Source organism: Notechis scutatus, chromosome 2, assembly GCF_049901735.1.
Source record: "Notechis scutatus isolate UNSWTSFEM ecotype Mainland chromosome 2, rNotScu1.2, whole genome shotgun sequence".
Taxonomy (NCBI): domain Eukaryota; kingdom Metazoa; phylum Chordata; class Lepidosauria; order Squamata; family Elapidae; genus Notechis; species Notechis scutatus.
In genome coordinates this window covers 3,685,030-3,703,283 of record NC_142010.1, presented here as the reverse complement: position 1 = coordinate 3,703,283, position 18,254 = coordinate 3,685,030, and the positions used below count along the sequence as shown (strand labels likewise).

The 18,254-nt window shown below is 46.0% G+C and overlaps 1 protein-coding gene across 3 annotated transcripts in view; it reads right to left on the bottom strand.

Annotated features, from left to right (window-relative positions):
* Positions 1-1,757: 1,757 nt before the first annotated feature.
* The window catches only part of EHMT2 (euchromatic histone lysine methyltransferase 2), a 66,434-nt gene continuing 49,937 nt past the window's right edge, over positions 1,758-18,254 (bottom strand). For all 3 annotated transcript variants that reach the window (XM_087952880.1, XM_087952881.1, XM_087952882.1), the window contains exons 22-28: positions 17,341-17,485; positions 13,908-13,985; positions 10,557-10,672; positions 7,773-7,859; positions 7,537-7,615; positions 5,289-5,464; positions 1,758-3,008 (exon numbers count right to left, since the gene is read on the bottom strand). In XM_087952880.1, the coding sequence (XP_087809006.1) occupies positions 2,828-3,008; positions 5,289-5,464; positions 7,537-7,615; positions 7,773-7,859; positions 10,557-10,672; positions 13,908-13,985; positions 17,341-17,485 (862 nt within the window). In that variant the 3' untranslated portion in view covers positions 1,758-2,827. The remainder of the gene's footprint in view (positions 3,009-5,288; positions 5,465-7,536; positions 7,616-7,772; positions 7,860-10,556; positions 10,673-13,907; positions 13,986-17,340; positions 17,486-18,254) is intronic.

Below are 18,254 nucleotides of genomic sequence, written 5' to 3'. Positions count from 1 at the left end.
GTGATCGATGACACTCAGCACATGCTTCATTGGAGAATCTGATTTATGATACATACGGGGGAGGGGGGAAACAGGGTCACGGGTGACTAAATACGTATGCCATACAGGCTAATGCTGGACATGTTGCTCCTAATAAATCTTCTGGATTCTTTTGAAGCTTGGCTTGAGGCTCATGATTTAATTAGGGCAATTGCCGGAATCCTGACAGTTCCCTCCGTTATGCAGATTCAAACTGCTGACCTTTCTGATTGACAAGCTCAGCATCTTAGCCAGAGTCACCACCATGTCCCCTTATAGGAACATTAGGGGATCGTATACCTGGTGCCAAGGGGTTTGGATTACCTCTGGGTCTTGTAGATTTGGAGACCTGGTTTATTTTTTGTCCGACAGTGAAATGAGATATAACTGGGCCAGTTCTTGGAAAGATATGGGAAATATAACCGAGCCAGTTCTTGGAAAGAACTGGAAAGATATAGGAAGAAGAATGCAGGTTGCAGGCACTTCCTTGACTGAGGAACGGAGAACAAAGCGATGAAATCATATTCAAGCTGCTGCCGTTGCTTTTCATCGTATCAAAATCCACCTGGTTGCCAACTTTTATTGGTTTTACGGTGCGGATAAAATTACATTATAAAACCCCCAAGTTATGAAACCCATACAAAAAGAGACGGAGATAAGGCTGGCCCTCAAAACCGAGTCAAACCTCTCTTGCCAGGGTCGAAGAGGGAGGGAGAAAAGAACTTTAAAAAAACAACAAAAAAGCCTCGAAGACAAAGAAAGCAGACAAGCTGCTGCTCCGACTCCGAAGTAAACCTTGATCCAAAATGAACTTGGCCCCCAAGGAGAAGGGCCACTACAGACATAGGTCCTGCCAGATCGCCATACACATTTTCACACACGAGCAAGAATGTACTAGGTCAGTGATGGCTAACCTATGACACGCGTGTCACTCGTGACACGCCGAGGCACTTTGACTGACATGCCTGTTGGTGTGGGGAAAACCTGCACATTTAGAGGCTGCCTGTGCTCTGCTCCAATCCCTGCTCCCTGCTTGTTGCGTGGAGGCGTGGTGTCACCGCTGCCGCAAGATCTTTGCAGCAGAGAACCAGTTTTAACCGCCATAAACTGAGGTTTGTCAGTTTCATTACCTCAGGAACAGGAGGAAAGGAGATCCATGAGGTTCACAGCCCTGTAAGGTGGCCTTCCGATCCCCACATCCTGCACCTGCAGCCCTGAGACCAGGGAGACGAGTTTCACAGCCCTGTGTGATCACCCCAGCCCAGTCCGTCATAAACCAAATTGTTGATATTTCTTGAAGTGACACACAACCCGAGGAAGGCTACACTTTTCCCCAATTTTCGACACACCAAGCTGAAAAGGTTAGCCATCACTGTACTAGGTGATGGCAAAAAAAGGCCTTTCAAATTGATGCTTGGTTTTTAAACTTCTATGCCTTCCCAGGATGAGTTGATGCACAAAACAAAACAAAAACCCACGTACAACCTGTCTGCAGTAGAATTTGGACAGCCTCCTTGCTTCTCTACTCAGAAAAATAAAATAAATTGAGCATTCCCAAACCCCCGAGAGGTTGCTTTTTTGGCCCAGAAAGCTGGAGAGCGCTCCCAATTTCTTGCTTTTGCTGTTTTGCCTCCAGGATAGGGGAAACAGGGGCACAAAATGGGACAACTCGCCTCAGCCAACTCGCCTTGGGACAACTCAACAATTTCATTTACTTATTTAATCATTTAAAAGTTATTTTAAGATTTGCCGTTCATGTTTTATTTTGTCCCTCCTTTGGCATTCCTTTCTTTAATGCAGAGGTCTTCAAACTTGGCAACTTTAAGGCTTGTGCACTTCAACTCCCATAGCTGGCTGGAGAATTCTGGGAGTTGAAGTCCAAAGTTGCCAAGTTTGGGGACCCCTGCTTTAATGACTCCATTTGACTATTTCTCAAAAAAGCTCTCGTCCTGCGGCGAGTTGGCCCCCAGTCAGTTGGCCACAGCAATTTGGCTGTGGCGAGATGGCCATGGTGAATTGGCCACATCGTCGTAGACCAAAGATGTCAAATTCAAGGCCTGCAGGCAGGCCCGATCCGGCCCCTGTGGGATGCTTTAAATCTGGCCTGTGGGGAACGGCCTAGAAATAACAAAGATCCAGCCCGCACCCCATTTTGGCTGGCAAGGTGCCGCAGGAATCATCCATCCGGTCTCCCCCTTGGCCTCCTCTCAGCCGGCCCACGGAGGAGAACTACAATGCTGATCAGGACCTCGAAGAAACCCAGTTTGACACCCCTGTCGCAGATCCAAGTGTCAAAAGATTTGGCTGGGTCACGTAAAGTTAGTGAGCTCAGGGAAGAGAGAGAGAGAGGGCAAAATGGCCACCGCCTCAGCCTTCACATCAAAATAAAATCAAATGAAGATGACACCCCACCCCCCCACCCCCGCCGGTTCTCTGGTCTCCCATGGATGTTTCTCCAGCAGACCACGAGAGTCAGACATTGTGGGCACATCAATTGTGAGGAAAGTCCTTCAGGAGCTCAGATCTCTCCTGGGCCAAGAGTTGTCTTTGTTGCAGAGGTTTCATTTCCTTTCACACCCAACCCGCCCCTTCCTCTCCAGACACGCTTCTTCCGTCTTCTTCTCTCCTTTCCACCAACGTGGCGTTTTCTTAAGGCAAATTCTTCTTGGGAGCTGAGCAGCTTCGGTGTTCCACAAATGACGAGACGAGAGGAAGTCCACACGGTGGGGGTGGAAGAAAGGGGAAGTCAGGGGTGGGGCCCGGGAGGAGAGGCGATTTCACATGCAGAAGTGGGCAGCGGGAACCAGGTTTAAACCTGAGAGGGAGGGAAGCTGCTGCTGTCCGGCAGCACGTCCTGGTGGGCCTCCAGGCGAGCCAGGCGGCTCTGTTCCAGCGCAATCGCTTCCGCCGAATGTTTGCATTTCTCCGAACCGCACTGGCAGGTGAAATATTTGCTTTTGATGTCCCAGAAACGGTCCCCGTAGTCAAATCTGCAGCACAGGTTACAAGGAAGAGGGGGAAAAAAAGAGAGAGCATAAAAGTGACTTAGTTCACCCTGAAAACTGGAACAATCTAGCTTTTCAAAACCCAGAAAAGCTTAGGGACAAAACCGTCTCCTGCTTGGGCAGGGTGTTGGATTAAATGACCGACAAGCTCCCTTCCAGCTCTAATCTAATCTAATCTAATCGGTCATGTCTCCTCCTCTCTTTTATGGATGGATGGACTCCTGTCAGCCTCCCCAGGCAGACCAGGCAAGAAATACAACCCGACGAGCTAATTCTACTTTATTGTAAGCCTATCTTAACAGAATCTTAAAAGTCTGAACATACAAAGCTCCCACTGTCTCTTTTTAAAGCCTGCTTAAATTAGGAAGCATTTTGCTAAATTTCTTTCTGTGCCTGTTATGCAGCTAGGGGCTCTCCTTATTCCCCAGATAATCCTTTTATCTGATCTGCCAGCTGTGGGACACGCGGGCCGCCATTTCGGGGGTGGTGGTGCATGACTCGCTCGGCACTGATAACGAGCCGGAGAGCCAGAAGGAACTAGCCAACAGCTGAGAGGCACTAATTCAGAGGCCGATGGCGTTTCCCTTATTTGGCTGTTGGGAGTTAATCACCAGGTGATTTTGGGGGAGGCTTTTGCGCGGGGTTAAAAGGTGGTGGGGAGCACTAGGTAGGCAGTCCTGACTAAATTTGCATTACATGATCGTGCTGCTTGCAAATAGAAGATTAAACACTTCAAAGCCAAGTCAAGCGTGCTTGTGATTATTGAAACGGAACCTGACAGGTAACCAGGACTCTTTAGCTACTTAGGATGGCAGAGGGTTCTCTAGGCAACATCCCTTCCTCCTCTTCCAAAGTCATCCCCTTATACCATTACAGCGGAACCTCGGGTTGCGAGTGCTTCTGTCCACGACCAAATTGGGTGACGACCAAAAATTTCAGAAAACGTTTGCATCTGGTCGCGAACACATCTTTGGGTGGCAACCAAACACAGCCGCAGCAATTTCCCCTTCCGCACCATTTTTTTTTTATTTTTTGCCTGCGCATTCTCCACCAGCCGTGCTTCCGGTCACGACCAAATTGGGTTACGACCAAAGTCCTGGAACAGATTACGGTCGTGACCCGAGATTCCATTGTATTTGTATGAGCCACGGTGACGCAGTGGTTAGAGTGCAGTAACTGCAGGCTACTTCTGCTGGCTGCCTTCAATTTGACAGTTCGAATCTCACCAGGCTCAAGGTTGACTCAGCCTTCCATCCTTCCAAGGTGGGTAAAATGAGGACACAGACTGTTGGGAGGCAATAGGTTTGACTCTGCAAACAGCTTAGAGAGGGCTGTAAAGCACTGTAAAGCGGTATATAAGTCTATTGCTGTATCTCTCCAGTCCACTTTTTCAAACACCCTCCCCCAGCAAAAGAAGGCAGAAGTTACAAAGGAAAGGAGCCTCCCAAGTTATATTTCCCTACCTAGGGGAGGGTCCGAGCCCACCTTCATGCTTGTTCAATTCCTGTAATGGTACGTGAGACTGACCTGTGGTGACAGAAGGAAGAGCCGCAGACCGGACACCAGTCAGATAAGAGGCAGCATAGCCTGCAGCAGGAATGTGGGTGTGGCAAACATCTCGTAAGAGACTCACCCTAGTTTCTTGGACAGGAAAAGCAACCGGAGAGAACCAGGGGTGGGATTCAAATTTTGTAACAACTGCTTCTATGGTTGTGGCTAGGTGGGCGTGGTCATGTAACTGGGTGGGCATGGCTTTTTTGGGCAGCCCCCCCCACCCCGATGGTTGTTTTTACTCCCAGAAGGCTCCCCTGGGGCTCAGGAAGAAAAAAAATGGAGCACAAGGATAGCATTTCTGAACAGTGGTGGGATTCAACATTTTTACTACTGGTTCTGTGGGTGTGGTATGGCTTGGTGGGCGCGGCGTGACAGGTGTGGCCAGGGAAGGTTACTGCGAAATCCTCATTCCCTCCCCACCCCACTAACCTGCTTTCCAGCTCCGTTCTCCTGTGCAGGGCAACCAAAGAAGACCCAGCCAATCAGCTGGGACTTGGGAGGCAGAGAAGAGATGGGGGTGGGGCTAGTCAGAGGTGGTATCTGCCGGTTCTCCGAACTACTCAAAGTTTCCGCTACTAGTTCTCCAAAACTGGTCAGATCCTGCTGAATACCACCTCTGATTCTGACTCTGCAACCGTTTCCTGGCTAATTCCACACAATGCTCTTTCATCCCAGATACACACTCAACACACAATTTCCCTTAAGACTGACCCAAGCTCTTCGCCAGTCTGAATGTCCCGGCTGCTGAAGAAAGCAATGCGTGGGAAGCGCAGATCCTGGTGCAACATGAACACTCGTACGGGGATGATATTAGGGTCACACAAGTGGTTGATGAATCGGCTGACATTGCCATAATAACGGGCATCGATGCAGTAAACCTCGCCATCCTGTAGGAGGAAAAAGCAAGCATGATCCAAACTTTTCTTTTTTGACATTTAACTTTTTAATTAGTTGATCCAAGTATAAAATATGAAGAAAAAAAAGCGTGAAAAAATAAGAAGAGAGGGAGGGAAAAAGAAGGGTATATAGTGTAACAGGAGAAAAAGGAAAAAGAAAAGGGCACAGACTTCCGACTCTCTTTAGCACAGTAGAAAATAACATTACAATCACAACTTTTTGCTTTTACACAACGGTATGAACAAGCAGTTTCTATAACAATAAGCCTGTCTAGTTTACAAAAACAGAATCAAAGTTTCATTTCCCCCCCTACTGTAAGCACAATATCCGGAAGCAATTTCAAAATAAATAAAATAGAGACAAAATTAAATATATTCTCTTCTTCGGATAAACTATCTCTTTGCTGTGGGGGATAATATATCATTCATTCTCATATTTTCAAATCTAGTCAAAAATATTTTACAAACTTTGGGATATTATCCAAACTCTTCTGAATGGTAGTAGAATCCTAGGGTTGGAAGGGAATTTAGAGGTCATCTAGTCCAATTAGATGACCTGATTGAACTAGAGGACCGATAAGATGAAACGAGAGGGATAAGGATTAGGATTAATAATTTAATTGAAACAGATATGAAAATAATATTCTAAGATAGGATTACTAATTAAGATATATAAGTGTACACGGAAGATATTCGAAATTAATATGCAGTATGGGGAAATATGTGGAACCTGAGAGGAGATATATATATATATATATATATATATATATATACATATATATATATATATATATATATATATATATCTTTGGTTATTCGGGTTTTCTCCCCCGCGTAAGATTGGAAGTATCTAGGCAACGTTTCGATGAAGTCTCATTCATCATCTTCAGGCTTGTGTCTTCAGCTCTGTGCTTCTCAGAGCATGTGTGGCTGAGATATTGGCTGTGTGTCTATCAGTCTCCTGTGTTGTAATGACCTGGGTAATGGGCTGTGCGATGAACATCGCATCACAGCCACCTGCTCAGGATATCACATCACAGAACTCAGGAGGTTACACCACAAAACCTCAGGATGTTATAACACAGCCAACGACCCAGGAGATTACAGCACAAGATCCAGGATGTCACAACAGTAGAACCCAGAAGGTCATCACACAGCCCATACCCAGGTCGTTACAACCCTAACCCTAAAGATGGAGCTGATGGGGAGAAGAAAGGAATTGTTATTTCCCATAGCAAAGGTGTCTTTTAGAGTTGCCAACAGAAAGGGAGGGGGGAGCAGTGCAGCAGCTTGCAAACCGAACCTGCATTCCATAAATGTTTTCAAAGAGAAACTCTAGGTGACTGAAGTTTCTGCCACACAAAATTCTAACTGGAGAATATGATTGATGACTCCTGGCTATGGATGTGTCCCATTGGAGAATATGAATTACGATACACCCAGGGGGTGGGGGGGAAACCAGAACCAAGGGTGACAATGAATGATGTGTCTCAGAGTCGGCTACACTCAGGCAATGCCAGACCTTTTAACTTCCAATAAATCCTTTTTGAAGTTTTGGAAGTTTGGCTCGAGACTCATGATTTAAATGGGGTTAAGTGCTGGAATCCTGACAGCTAGCTGGGCTCAGAAGGTCGCAAAAGGGGATCGCATGACCCCGGGACACAGCAATCGTCATAAATACAAGTCGGCTGCCAAGTGTCTGAATTCTGAATGGTCATAAGTGAGAAAAATGCCACTATTTTCAGTGCTGTTGTAAACTTTGAACTGTTATAAGTTGAGGGCTACCCGTATGAAGATAGGTGTAAGACACAGTAATAAGGACAAATAGGCTGAAAAACAGCTTCTATCCCAGGGCAGTAACTCTGTTGAATTCTACCGTATAGAATAATATTCATGCAATATCAGAGGTTTTCAATTCAATTGCACAGAATGTGAAGGATGTGTGTTTGTGTTTTATTTTCATAGTCATAATGTATACTGAAGATGGTCTTTAATTTCGTTGTACAAGGTGCAATGACAATAAAGTAAACTAAACTAAACTGATCCCCAATTTTTAACTTTACCTTATTGTCTAGATCAAACAGGTATGAATCGTCTTCCCTTACGTCAGCTTCGGCATCGGAAATTAATTCTCCTACATACCTTTTCAGACAATGAAACGTAACAAGGGGAGAGAGGTTAGCAAGGATGACTTTCCCCCTTAAGTCAGCATGTTACCAAAAGCCCCCAACCCTGAAGGCATACAGCAATCCTCCCTTCTCCCCTCCCCCATATATAAAATGAAAATAGTTTCACTCACTCGCATATGAAGGTTCCCTGGGGGATGGTCTGAAGGGCACGGACCCCCCAACCCATTTTCGCCGTTCGGTACAGCTGCAGGCGAACCCTTCAATCAAGAATATACCAAAGGTGCAGTTGTGAAAATGTAAAGCTTGCTTCCTTAAATGTTATTTATAGAGCCATGTTTGTCAACCTTAGCAGGTTTCAAATAAGTGAACTTCAACTCCCAGAATTCTCCAGCCACCATAGTTGGCTGGGGAATTCTGGGAGTTGAAGTCCACTCCGCTGAAAGTTGCTAAGGTTGATAAAGACTGCATAGGGTATTAAAAATAAAGAGGGAATCCAATTTAAAAAACTTCTAAAAAAACAACCGCCCTCTGGGAGAGTAGGAAATATTTAAGCCAGATTTCCTTAACCTGTACCCTTCAGATGTGTTGCACTGCAATTCTTCCCAATTTCCAAATAGTAAAAGGGTAAAGGTTCCCCTTGCACATATGTGCTAGTTGTTTCCAGCTCATCTCCGTTACAAAGCTGAAGAGCCAGCGCTGTCCGAAGACGTCTCCGTGGTCATGTGGCCGGCATTGACTAAATGCCGAAGGTGCACGGAACGTTGCTACCTTCCCACCAAAGTGGTCCCTATTTTTCTACTGGCATTTTTACATGCTTTCGAACTGCTAGGTTGGCAGAAGCTGGGACAAGTAACAGGAGCTCACTCCATTACACAGCGCTAGGGATTCGAACACTGAGCCACCACATCCCTAGTTCTAAATAGTATGGGGTGAGAAAGAACAGGCTATGATTTTTACTGGAAGATTGGAGTGGGACATAACAAAGACCAGCAATAATGGGACAATGACAACAATACTGTTGTTTTCTTTAAAACAAGGAAATTAATGTGTATTTGTAATAATACTTTGGAATGATCTTCGGAGATGGGAAAAAGATGCTGCCTAGGCAATGATTCGAGAAGAGAGAGCATAGCCCACAGTTGCATAATGGGCAGAGAAGAAAAAAAAACTAAAAAAGGAACTTCCTTATCTTCTCAGGCTGTAAATTAGATGGCAGGAGACTTGTACTATCAGACCTGTTAACAGTGGCCTTAAAATAAACAGAATTAGCTCATGTGGTTATGTTTCCTGTCTGGTTTATCTGGGCAGGCTGTCCCTATTATCTCGTGTTGTTGTAATTTGTAGGGTGTGTCAAATTTTTCAACTTTCAACTTCCAAACATTAGGGGTGCTCAGCAAGGCATGTGACATGCCTTGGGGATTGTAAAAATATTTTGGTTTAACATAATTTAGCCATGCTTGGTAAGTAGCTACATAAATATAACTTTTTAACATTTTGTTTCACAAATGCAGTAAATTCCACAGGTGAGAATTCATTCCCACATGCTACTAATTTCCAAGTCTCCACCCCCCGCCCACCCTCAATTTTTGCAATTTTCTATTTTCAGAAGTGTTTTGGCGTTTTGTTCCAATAGTTGAGGGGTTCCTACCAAGATGAGGTCAAACTATTTTCCAAAACACCAAAAGGCAAGACGAGAAACAATGCATGGGAACCAAGCAAGGAGAGAAGGAAACTAGAGCTAAGGTGAATTTTCCTAACAGTGAGAGCAATTAACCAAAAGAACAGCTTGCCTTGGGAAGTGATGGGTGCTTCATCCCTGGAAGCTTTCAAGAAGAGACTGGACAATTATTTATCTGAAATGGTATAGGGACTCCTGCTCAAACAGTGGGTTGGACTAGAAGACCTCCAAGGTCCCTTCCAAGTCTATTATTCTATGTTCTAATCTATGCTTTCTTTCTAGTGAGGAAGGGAGAGAGACAAAGGACGTGTATGTGCATGTGTGTGTGTGTGTGTGTGTGTGTGTGTGTGTAAGAGAGAGAGAGACACAGAGAGACAGACAGACAGAGAGCACAACTATGGACAAGAAAGTCCCAGTTGGATCACAAAGAAAGGAAGCAGATAGTAATCGATTTATAAGAGGCTTAAAGGAAAAGATCAATAGAGGGAAGGAATTACATAAGGTTGGTTCACTGTCATTAATGTTTACATGCATGGAGAGATCCCATATGGCAGGGGTCCCCAACCGCCGGTCCGTGGACCGGTACCGGTCCGTGGAACAAGTCTTACCGGGCCGCTGGTTGCTGGGCGCCGCCATCTTTTTTTGGTAAAAAAGTGCTTCCGGTGAGCTTTTCCCAAAAAAGCTCACCGGAAGCGCTGGCGCCGCCATCTTTTTCGTCAAAAAAAGATGGCGGCGCCCAGTTGATGCCGGTACCGGGCCGCGGCGCCCAGCTGATGCCGGTACCGGGCCGCGGCGTCAAAAAGGTTGGGGATCACTGCCATATGGAACTTTCTTCCAATGTTTACTAAACTGACAAGGCTAACAAATGAATGTGTGTGTGTGTCTCTGTGTGTGTGTCAGAAAGAAAGAGAGAAAGGGGAAGGAAGGAAGGAAGGAAGGAAGGAAGGAAGGAAGGAAGGAAGGAAGGAAGGAAGGAAGGAAGGAAAGAAAGAAAGAAAGAAAGAAAGAAAGAAAGAAAGAAAGAAAGAAAGAAAGAAAGAAAGAAAGAAAGAAAGAAAGAAAAAGAGATTGGCCAGTCACCCAAATGGCTTTTGTGCCTAAGGCAGGACTAGAACTTGAGCCTTTATACTCCTACTCTAGCTGTTTAAGTGCTGGACCAAATTGGTCCTCTCCTGGATATTTTAGTCTCTGTTTCTTTAACCCAGAAACAATTTCTGCTCTTGCTTTTTCCAGTTTGGGAGACAAGTGAGAGTAATAAAGCAGTCAAAGATCTCACTTGATGCCGCCTTGCACCACCCGGTTTTTGCAGTTCCTCCAACAGGTGCAGGCCTGGTTACATTCAAAGATCAAAGGGGGTTCAATCTTGTTGAATTCTTGTAGCAAACGTCCATCCTGCAAAGAGGGAGAGAGGGAGGGAGATGCTGATGGTTCAATTGCCATGGTAACAGTTTCTCTTTCCTGACTTGAGGTTGTGGGGATGTATGCTGGCCTCATTTCCTCCCCCCGCCCTCCACAACTGCTGTCCAAATGAGGAGAAGAGTTGAGGGGAAAAGAGAAGTTGTCAACTTCATGTTTTCTTACATTGAAGTCCTAAAGGTGCCTTTTCAAAAGGCAACTGGACTTCGTTTCTCCTTGAAGATGTTTCGCTTCTCATCCAAGAAGCTTCTTCGGTTCTGACTGAAAGAAGCCCCTTTGGGACATATCCTATGACCTGAATGACTAAGAATCTCCACAGACGCTTAGATTAAAAGTTCCTCTCACTGGGCCGAGAATAATTTAGGCCTCAATTTTCTCACATAGTTAAGTCGAGGTACAGGAAGTGCTTGGTTTATGACCGTAATTGGGGCCATAATTTCTGTTGATGAGCAGGGTGGCTGTTAAACGAGACATGCCTGATTTGACCTTGACCGCCTTTTCTGCCACGGTTATTAAAATGAATCGCTGCAGTTCTTAAGTGAATCACATGGAGGTAAACCAGATATAGATTTAATTGAGATAAATACAGAAATGGAATTTACTATAACAATATTGATATTTAACAAAGCGATGAGTAAAGGAAAAATTGAATTATGAGAATTGCAATGGAAAGACTATTATCAGCTCCCAAAATGAAATGTATGTATGTATGTATGTATGTATGTATGTATGTATGTTATTCAGCTTTGTTCGGGTATTTTCCCACATCAATGTAGTTGTGCTTTTAAAGTTGTAGCAATGTTTCGGCAGAATCTCATCTGCCATCATCAGGCTTCTGTATTGTGTTCGTCTGTATACACATACACACACACACACACACACAACACACACATACCTATGTGATATGTGTAGTTAGGGGATTATTGTTATTAATGTAGAATGTGATAATTAAAAAATGACTATTATGGCAAACTTTTACAATGAATTAAAGGGAATAAAATGGGGAAATGCATAAGGTAAAGGGGTGACAAGCTCGAATTGACAATGAAAGGGGATAACTTTTGGTTAATTAGAATTAGGATGAAATTTATTGAACAATGAATGGAACAATAGTATGTGATAAACTTGCAAATGTGACAGATAAAAGGAAACATGCGTAATGAGTATAGAAATGAAACAAGAATTTAGATAGTATTGTAAAATAAGGCATGAGAATATTTAAAGAAAAATGAAATAAGCTATAATGTGAAGAATTTGGATAAAATGAGTGTAATGAATATAATAGTATATGAGAATATTTAAAGAAAAATGGAATAGGTAATAATATGATATGAAACTGAATATGAAAGCTGAATATGTAAACATGGTCATGTTTGTATTGAAGTGTAAAAACCTGGAGCCATATTGTTCACCCAGAGATGTTTTTTAAAATATAAAAATAAAAAATGTATTGCAAAAAAATATATCACATGGTGGTAAAACAAACATATTTCCCTCCACTCATTTTGCTCATCAGAAACTGGCTGTGATGTTCACACATGGCAAGAATATAATCCCAGAAACGCTACAACCGGCATAAATACATGCCAGTTGCCAAGTGTCTGAATTTTGAACCCGTGACTCTGGACATCCTTCTAAGAATCGCAAGTGTGATGGCTGGTTACTTTTTAGGGTGCCCTTGTAACTTCCCACTGTTGCTAAACGAATGAGTATAAGTTGAGGACTACCTGCATTGGTGGCTACCACTTCCAGAAAGGCAGACTGAACCTGGAAATTTGGAAATGTATAACCACAGTGCGTTTGGAAGGCACCAGATGTCAGGAAAGTCAAAGATATTGTACATGTTCTCCTTTTCAGGCACTGGCATTCATTGCTAAATCCACTGAGAAGATCTAGAGATCCTGTTAGGGATAACATTGTTTACCCTAACTGGTTTGGGTAAAAATAATAAATAAGTTATCATGGTTTGTTGGTTAAAGTGTGTGTAACTTTAACTACAAGAATGTAATTAAGGGTGTGGTTGTAAAAGCACCATAAAAGAAGCAAGTCAATTGCAGCTCGCTCTCTCTGGCTTAATGATCCCTAATTACTGGATGGATTGATGACTGCGTTTTTCCTTACTGGAACGGAGGAGAGAAAGGAGTGTTGATTTCTCAACGGAGAGAAGACATAAGAAGGACTGATTTATTGTAAGTGAACTGACATTGGCTATTCAACACGGATTTTGCAAATTGAGTATCCCCGGCTGGACTGACTGAAATGATACATGACTAATGGACCATTTATTTTGACTATGCTATAATTCCTAATGGAATAAACTATATTTTTTGATAGCACAAGCTTATCTGTTTTTTACTGCGTGTTAACTAAAATACAAACTTATCTCACACATTTACCTGTCTGCCTATCTGACTACGCTACACATTCTGTTTAGTTTGTTTTCCTTAACACTCGTTGGGGAATTCAGGCTTAACAGATCCCATTTCAACAAACAAAAGAATTACGAAGAGGTTTGTGCTACTAGGGAAGAAGCATAAGGATCTAGTCAGGCAATGGCCGGGATTAAAAAGAGACAGGACAGTCGTTTGTCTGAAATAGTACAGGGTCTCCTGCTTAGGCAGGGGGTTGGACTAGAAGACCTTGGCAGTCCCTTCCAACTCTCTTATTCTGTCCGTTATTTTCTCTCTCAGGCCAACCCACTTCACGGTGTTGTGAAGAAAATAAGAAGAGGAAAATATGTTGGATATGTTTGCTGCCATGAGTTAATTGTAAAACTAATAAAGGAGAGATACAAACAAAAAAACAAACAAATATATTCCACAATGCTCCTTCAGTAGATATGAAGCAGGATCCAGGTCTGTTCAGTTTCAAGGTAGCTTCCAACTCTGTTACAGGTAGTCCTCGACTTATAACCACAATTGGGGTTCAAGCCCTACTTTTAAACATGGATTCTCAAAATGATTTGGGGCCAGGGCTTCTCTTCAGCTCACTCTACCTTAAAGGACGAGGTTGGTGTCTGCTGCTTTAAATGCCTGATAAGAAATTTAAGTATTAAAAACCCAGGGAAACAGGTTAGCAAAGAAAAGATGGCGGCTGAGTAACATTTCTCACATGCCATCCAGGTAGATTTTTTTCCCCCACACGTCTCTCAATCGGAAGTTTCCAGTTTGCTTAAGCAGCTCTTCTGCCCCACACAAAGGTACCACCTCACCTTGTCGTACCAGCAGCGGATGCTGAGTTGTCCACAGAGACAGTTGCTGGAGGAACAGTCGTCCTGGCACGTGCAATGCTACCAACGTAAAAAGAAGGGAGGTGAAAACAGAGGTGACGTGGCAGGAGATGGTGCCGAACATCATCCAGCTTCTATGCCGGTGTTTTTTCAACTGTGGCAACCTGAAGACAGGGGAACTTCAACTCCCAGAATGATGTTGGCTGGGGAATTCTGGGAGTTGAAGCGCACCCAACTTAAAGTTGCCACGGTGCAACAAACACTGCTCTAGGCCAGGGTGGGCAAACTACGGCCCGCGGGCCACATCCGGCCCGTTGGTCTGTCCAATCCGGCCCGCCCCTGAAAAAAAATCGCTGGGCGTGGCGTATTGCCCTGCGCCGCGTGGCCTCCAAAGCTGCAAAACAGTGCGGAGCGCTCTCGGGTAGGAAAGAAAAGAAGAACTTTGCAAAGGCCTCGGCTGGGAGTTCGAAATCACCTTCGAGTGCGACCTCTCCGAAGGTGAGTCCCCGCCGATCCCCTTTTTTTTCCGGGGCTTCCAGGCTTAAACTTTGCAAAGGCAAAGTTTGCAGGCGGGAGCGTCTTCCAGCCGAGGAGTGGGAAGGGTTCCGCCTGGCGGGCGGGCGGGCTGCTTGGAGCCACCTAAAGCTAGGCCGCTGCTGGTGGAGACTTGCCCTGCCTTGGTGCCCCGCTTCCTGGCTCGGGCGGTCCTGCTCGGGCAGCACTTTAAAAGCCTGCTCCCAGCACCCGAGGAACTTCCCAGCAACTTGCGGCTTCCTTTTAACTCGCGGGCGCTCGCGCCTGGCCCCGAGCCGCACGGCAGAGGGAAACCTGAGAGCACCGCCGGGTCGCCTCCTCAAGCAGCCCGCGGAACCCTTCCCGCTCCTCGGCGGGAAGACGCTCCCGCCTGCAAAGTTTGCCTGTGCAAAGTTTAAGCCTGGAAGCCCCAGAAACCCGAGCAACTTCCCAGCAACTTTCGGCTTCCTTTTAACTCGCGGGCGCTCGCGCCTGGCCCCGAGCCGTGCGGCGGAGGGGAAGCCCGGCGGGTGGGCGGGCTGCTTGGAGGAGGCGACCGGCGGTGCTCCAGCAGCAGCAACAGGCAGTTCCGCCCGGGCTCCGCTCAGGTGTCCGGCTGGGGCTGTCAGGAGTTGCTACCGCCGGCGCAGCTCGCGCGCCCCAGTCCGCTTTGCCTTGGGAAGGAAAAGGCAAAACCAGGAGCAGCTGAGCCTGAGCCTCCGGTGCCGCTGCTGCCGTTGCAAAGCACCACCGCGGCTCTTCCTTTTTGCCTTTCCCTTCCCGAGGCAGCGGGACTGGAGCTGCGCGGCGCCGTGCCGGTGGTAGCAACTCCTGACTCAGGAGCCTCCGAGGGGAGGGGAAGGAGGAGAAGGGGGGAAGGGGTGGGCGATTCCCAAAAATCTTGTGCTGACCCGGCCCGTCTGTCAAATTTTAAAAGTCAATGCGGCCCCGAGCCAAAAGTTTTCCCACCCCTGCTCTAGGCTAAGGCAGCTAAGCAACCTCTCCATAGGCAGGCAACCTATACCGTATTTTTTGCTCCGTAAGATGCTCCGGAACATAAGACGAACATAGCTTTTGGGGAGGAAAACAAGAATATGAAAAATCTGCCTCTGCCTCCCAGCCCCACAGGGCTCTGCTCCGTTGCACCCACCCCAAGTCAGCTGAATGACAACTGGATCCTGGCCTCCCGTAGCCCCACCAATCAGCAGGCTGGCCAACCAGAAGGGGCGCTATTGCTGCCTCCTCTGTGTCTGCTGCCTCCGCCAGGGAACACGGGAGCCTTTGCCAGGGTTCCCTGGCTATCGCCGCTGTTATTCACCACCGCTGCCTATTGGTGGTTGGATCGGCCTCCCGGAATACTGCCGATCAGCTATTCCAGACAGTAGGGAACACCGCTGCCTATTGCTGGTGAACTGCGGGGCAATCCCTGCTGCCTGGAACAGCTGATCGGCGGCATTCCGGGAGGCTGATCCAACTGCCGATAGGTGGCGGTGGCGAACGGCGGTGAGGGTAGGCAGCAGCAGCGACAGGCGTCTTGCGTGGAGTCTGAAAACGGGACACGTGGAGGGCGAAAACGGCCAAAGGGTGGGGGCTGGCGGGGCTTTGGTAATATTTGCTCCATAAAAAACAGACAGACATTTCCACTGACTTTTGGGAGACAAAAAAGTGTGTCTTATGGAGCAAAAAAATATGGTAAATCATAGTTCTGTGCTACAGGCAAAGTCAGCCACTGAGAAAGCAAAGGTAGCAGAAATGGCAGCCCAGAAACTGTATCTAACAGGTAGCCTTGTACTAATATCAGATCTTCTCTGTGAAGGAGGTGGGCGGTAAAGAAGTTTGATACCTAAATAAATAAAAATAAATCTTCACTTTCACTCCTTTTCTTACACTTTTTAATTGTTAAGCCGATAGTCAGGAAGCTAACCAAATATTTCTTAAAGACTAGAGTCCATATTTCACAAGAGCTCAACACAGTCCTCTTGCAGGTTCTTTCTTACTAATACTATGCTTAACTCTTAAAAACCTTAATCAAAGCTCAGATTTGATCCTTAAATCACATTATTTGATTTGGAATGTTGGAAATGCCACATAAATACATTACAAATGTGGAGTCCTTGGTGCTTTTGGGGTTTGGCTTGTAGACCTTGACACGACTGCTAGTTGTCAAGCGTTCCAACCAAACTCTTGGTTTCACTGACAAAGCTCCAGGTCACCCATCTTAGCCGTAACAGTGTCTAAGTTCTCCTCAGGGTGCCTCAATTAGCACTTCCATCCCAACCCAGAGTCCTGACAACCTGGTTAGTGGCAAGGAAATCCTGCAAGGAATCCGCTGGAGGAACTCTTCTGGAGCATGAATGGTCGTCTCCGACAACCACACTTCCCACATCCCTCCTCCTTATATCCCAACCAGGGACGGGGCTTGTTAACACTTCCTTCTTTTCCTGGATAGCTGGCCCTCAGCCCCGAGTTGCTGTGCTCTCTGCACTTCTCTGCGCATGCGCATCTGGGACAGGGCCCAGCTGTTCCTCCCTCTCGCTCAGCTCAGGCCCTGAAAGCAGCTCTATCTCCGTCTGGGCGTGACTAGGTGGGAGCTGCTCTGCATCTGGCTCTGAGGCCTCCTGCTCCTCAGAGCCTTCCGTCGGCTCCGATGGTCATCCAGAAACCCCTCCACCTCCTCTGACTTGACTGCCATCTCCGCTGGCGGTTGACGAACCGCAACACGAACAGCCAAGAATCGGATCAGAGACCCTTTGCCTTGCAAAGAATCTACTCTCCCACCTTCCTGGGCTAAAATAACTCTCCCAGAGCCAAGCTATACTTCTTGCCTTTGACTTTCTTGCTTTCCCCTCTGCTGGCTGTGCCCAGGAGTCCCGCTGTTTCGGGAATGGATCCAAAAGGATACCTGTAAGTGGGTGATATTGCGATCGATGTTCATGGTGGAAGTCTCGCAGTTTTCCGAGATGTACTTGTAGTCATCTGGGCAGGGTTCATCATCCACAGAGTTGACACAGGGAATGGGCACGTTTTCGTAGCCCCGAGCCACATCCCTGGTTAAAGAAAGAGGGCAGAACCTATGACGGATAGCAACCGCACTTAGACTTATATACCACTTTACAGTGCTTTACAACCCTTCCTAAGTGGTTTACAGAGTCAGCCTATTGGCCCCAACCATCTGGATCCTCATTTTACCGACCTTGGAAGGATGGAACGGCTGAGTGAGCCGGTGAGATTTGAACTGCCGAACTGCAGGCAGCTGGCAGTCAGCAGAAGCAGCCTGCAGTACTGCACTTTTAACCACTGCACTCACCGCGGCTCTTATCGGATGCTACTTTTAAGCACACCGCCATGTTTTAACAGCTACCGCTTCCACTTCTATCTTGCTAAATGATATGTCATCCTGCTTAAAATGAGTATTTACTGTGGATGACTGCTGGGCAATCTTTGTAAGCCTCAGTTCATTTTATTATCATTTTATTTCTCACAGCCTATTCTCTTCGTTGTGCTTTATTCTCTTTATTATGCATTGTGTACCACAGGAAAAAAGAAACCGTAAGAATCCTAGGGTTCTAGGGTTGTGTGTGATCTGGTTCAACCCCCGTGCTGGGTAGGAATTTTCACACCACCCCAGGCAAAAGGCTGCCCAATCTTTTCTTGAAGACCTCCAATGATGGCACCCCCACAAGAGACAAGCACTTTTCCATTGCTTAATAGCTCTTTCACTAGGAAATTCCCCTAGTTCAAATTTCACTTACTCTGTACGCAACTGTTTGCCATTATCACAGGAATCAAATAGTAACTTTAAGACTAATCCTCACA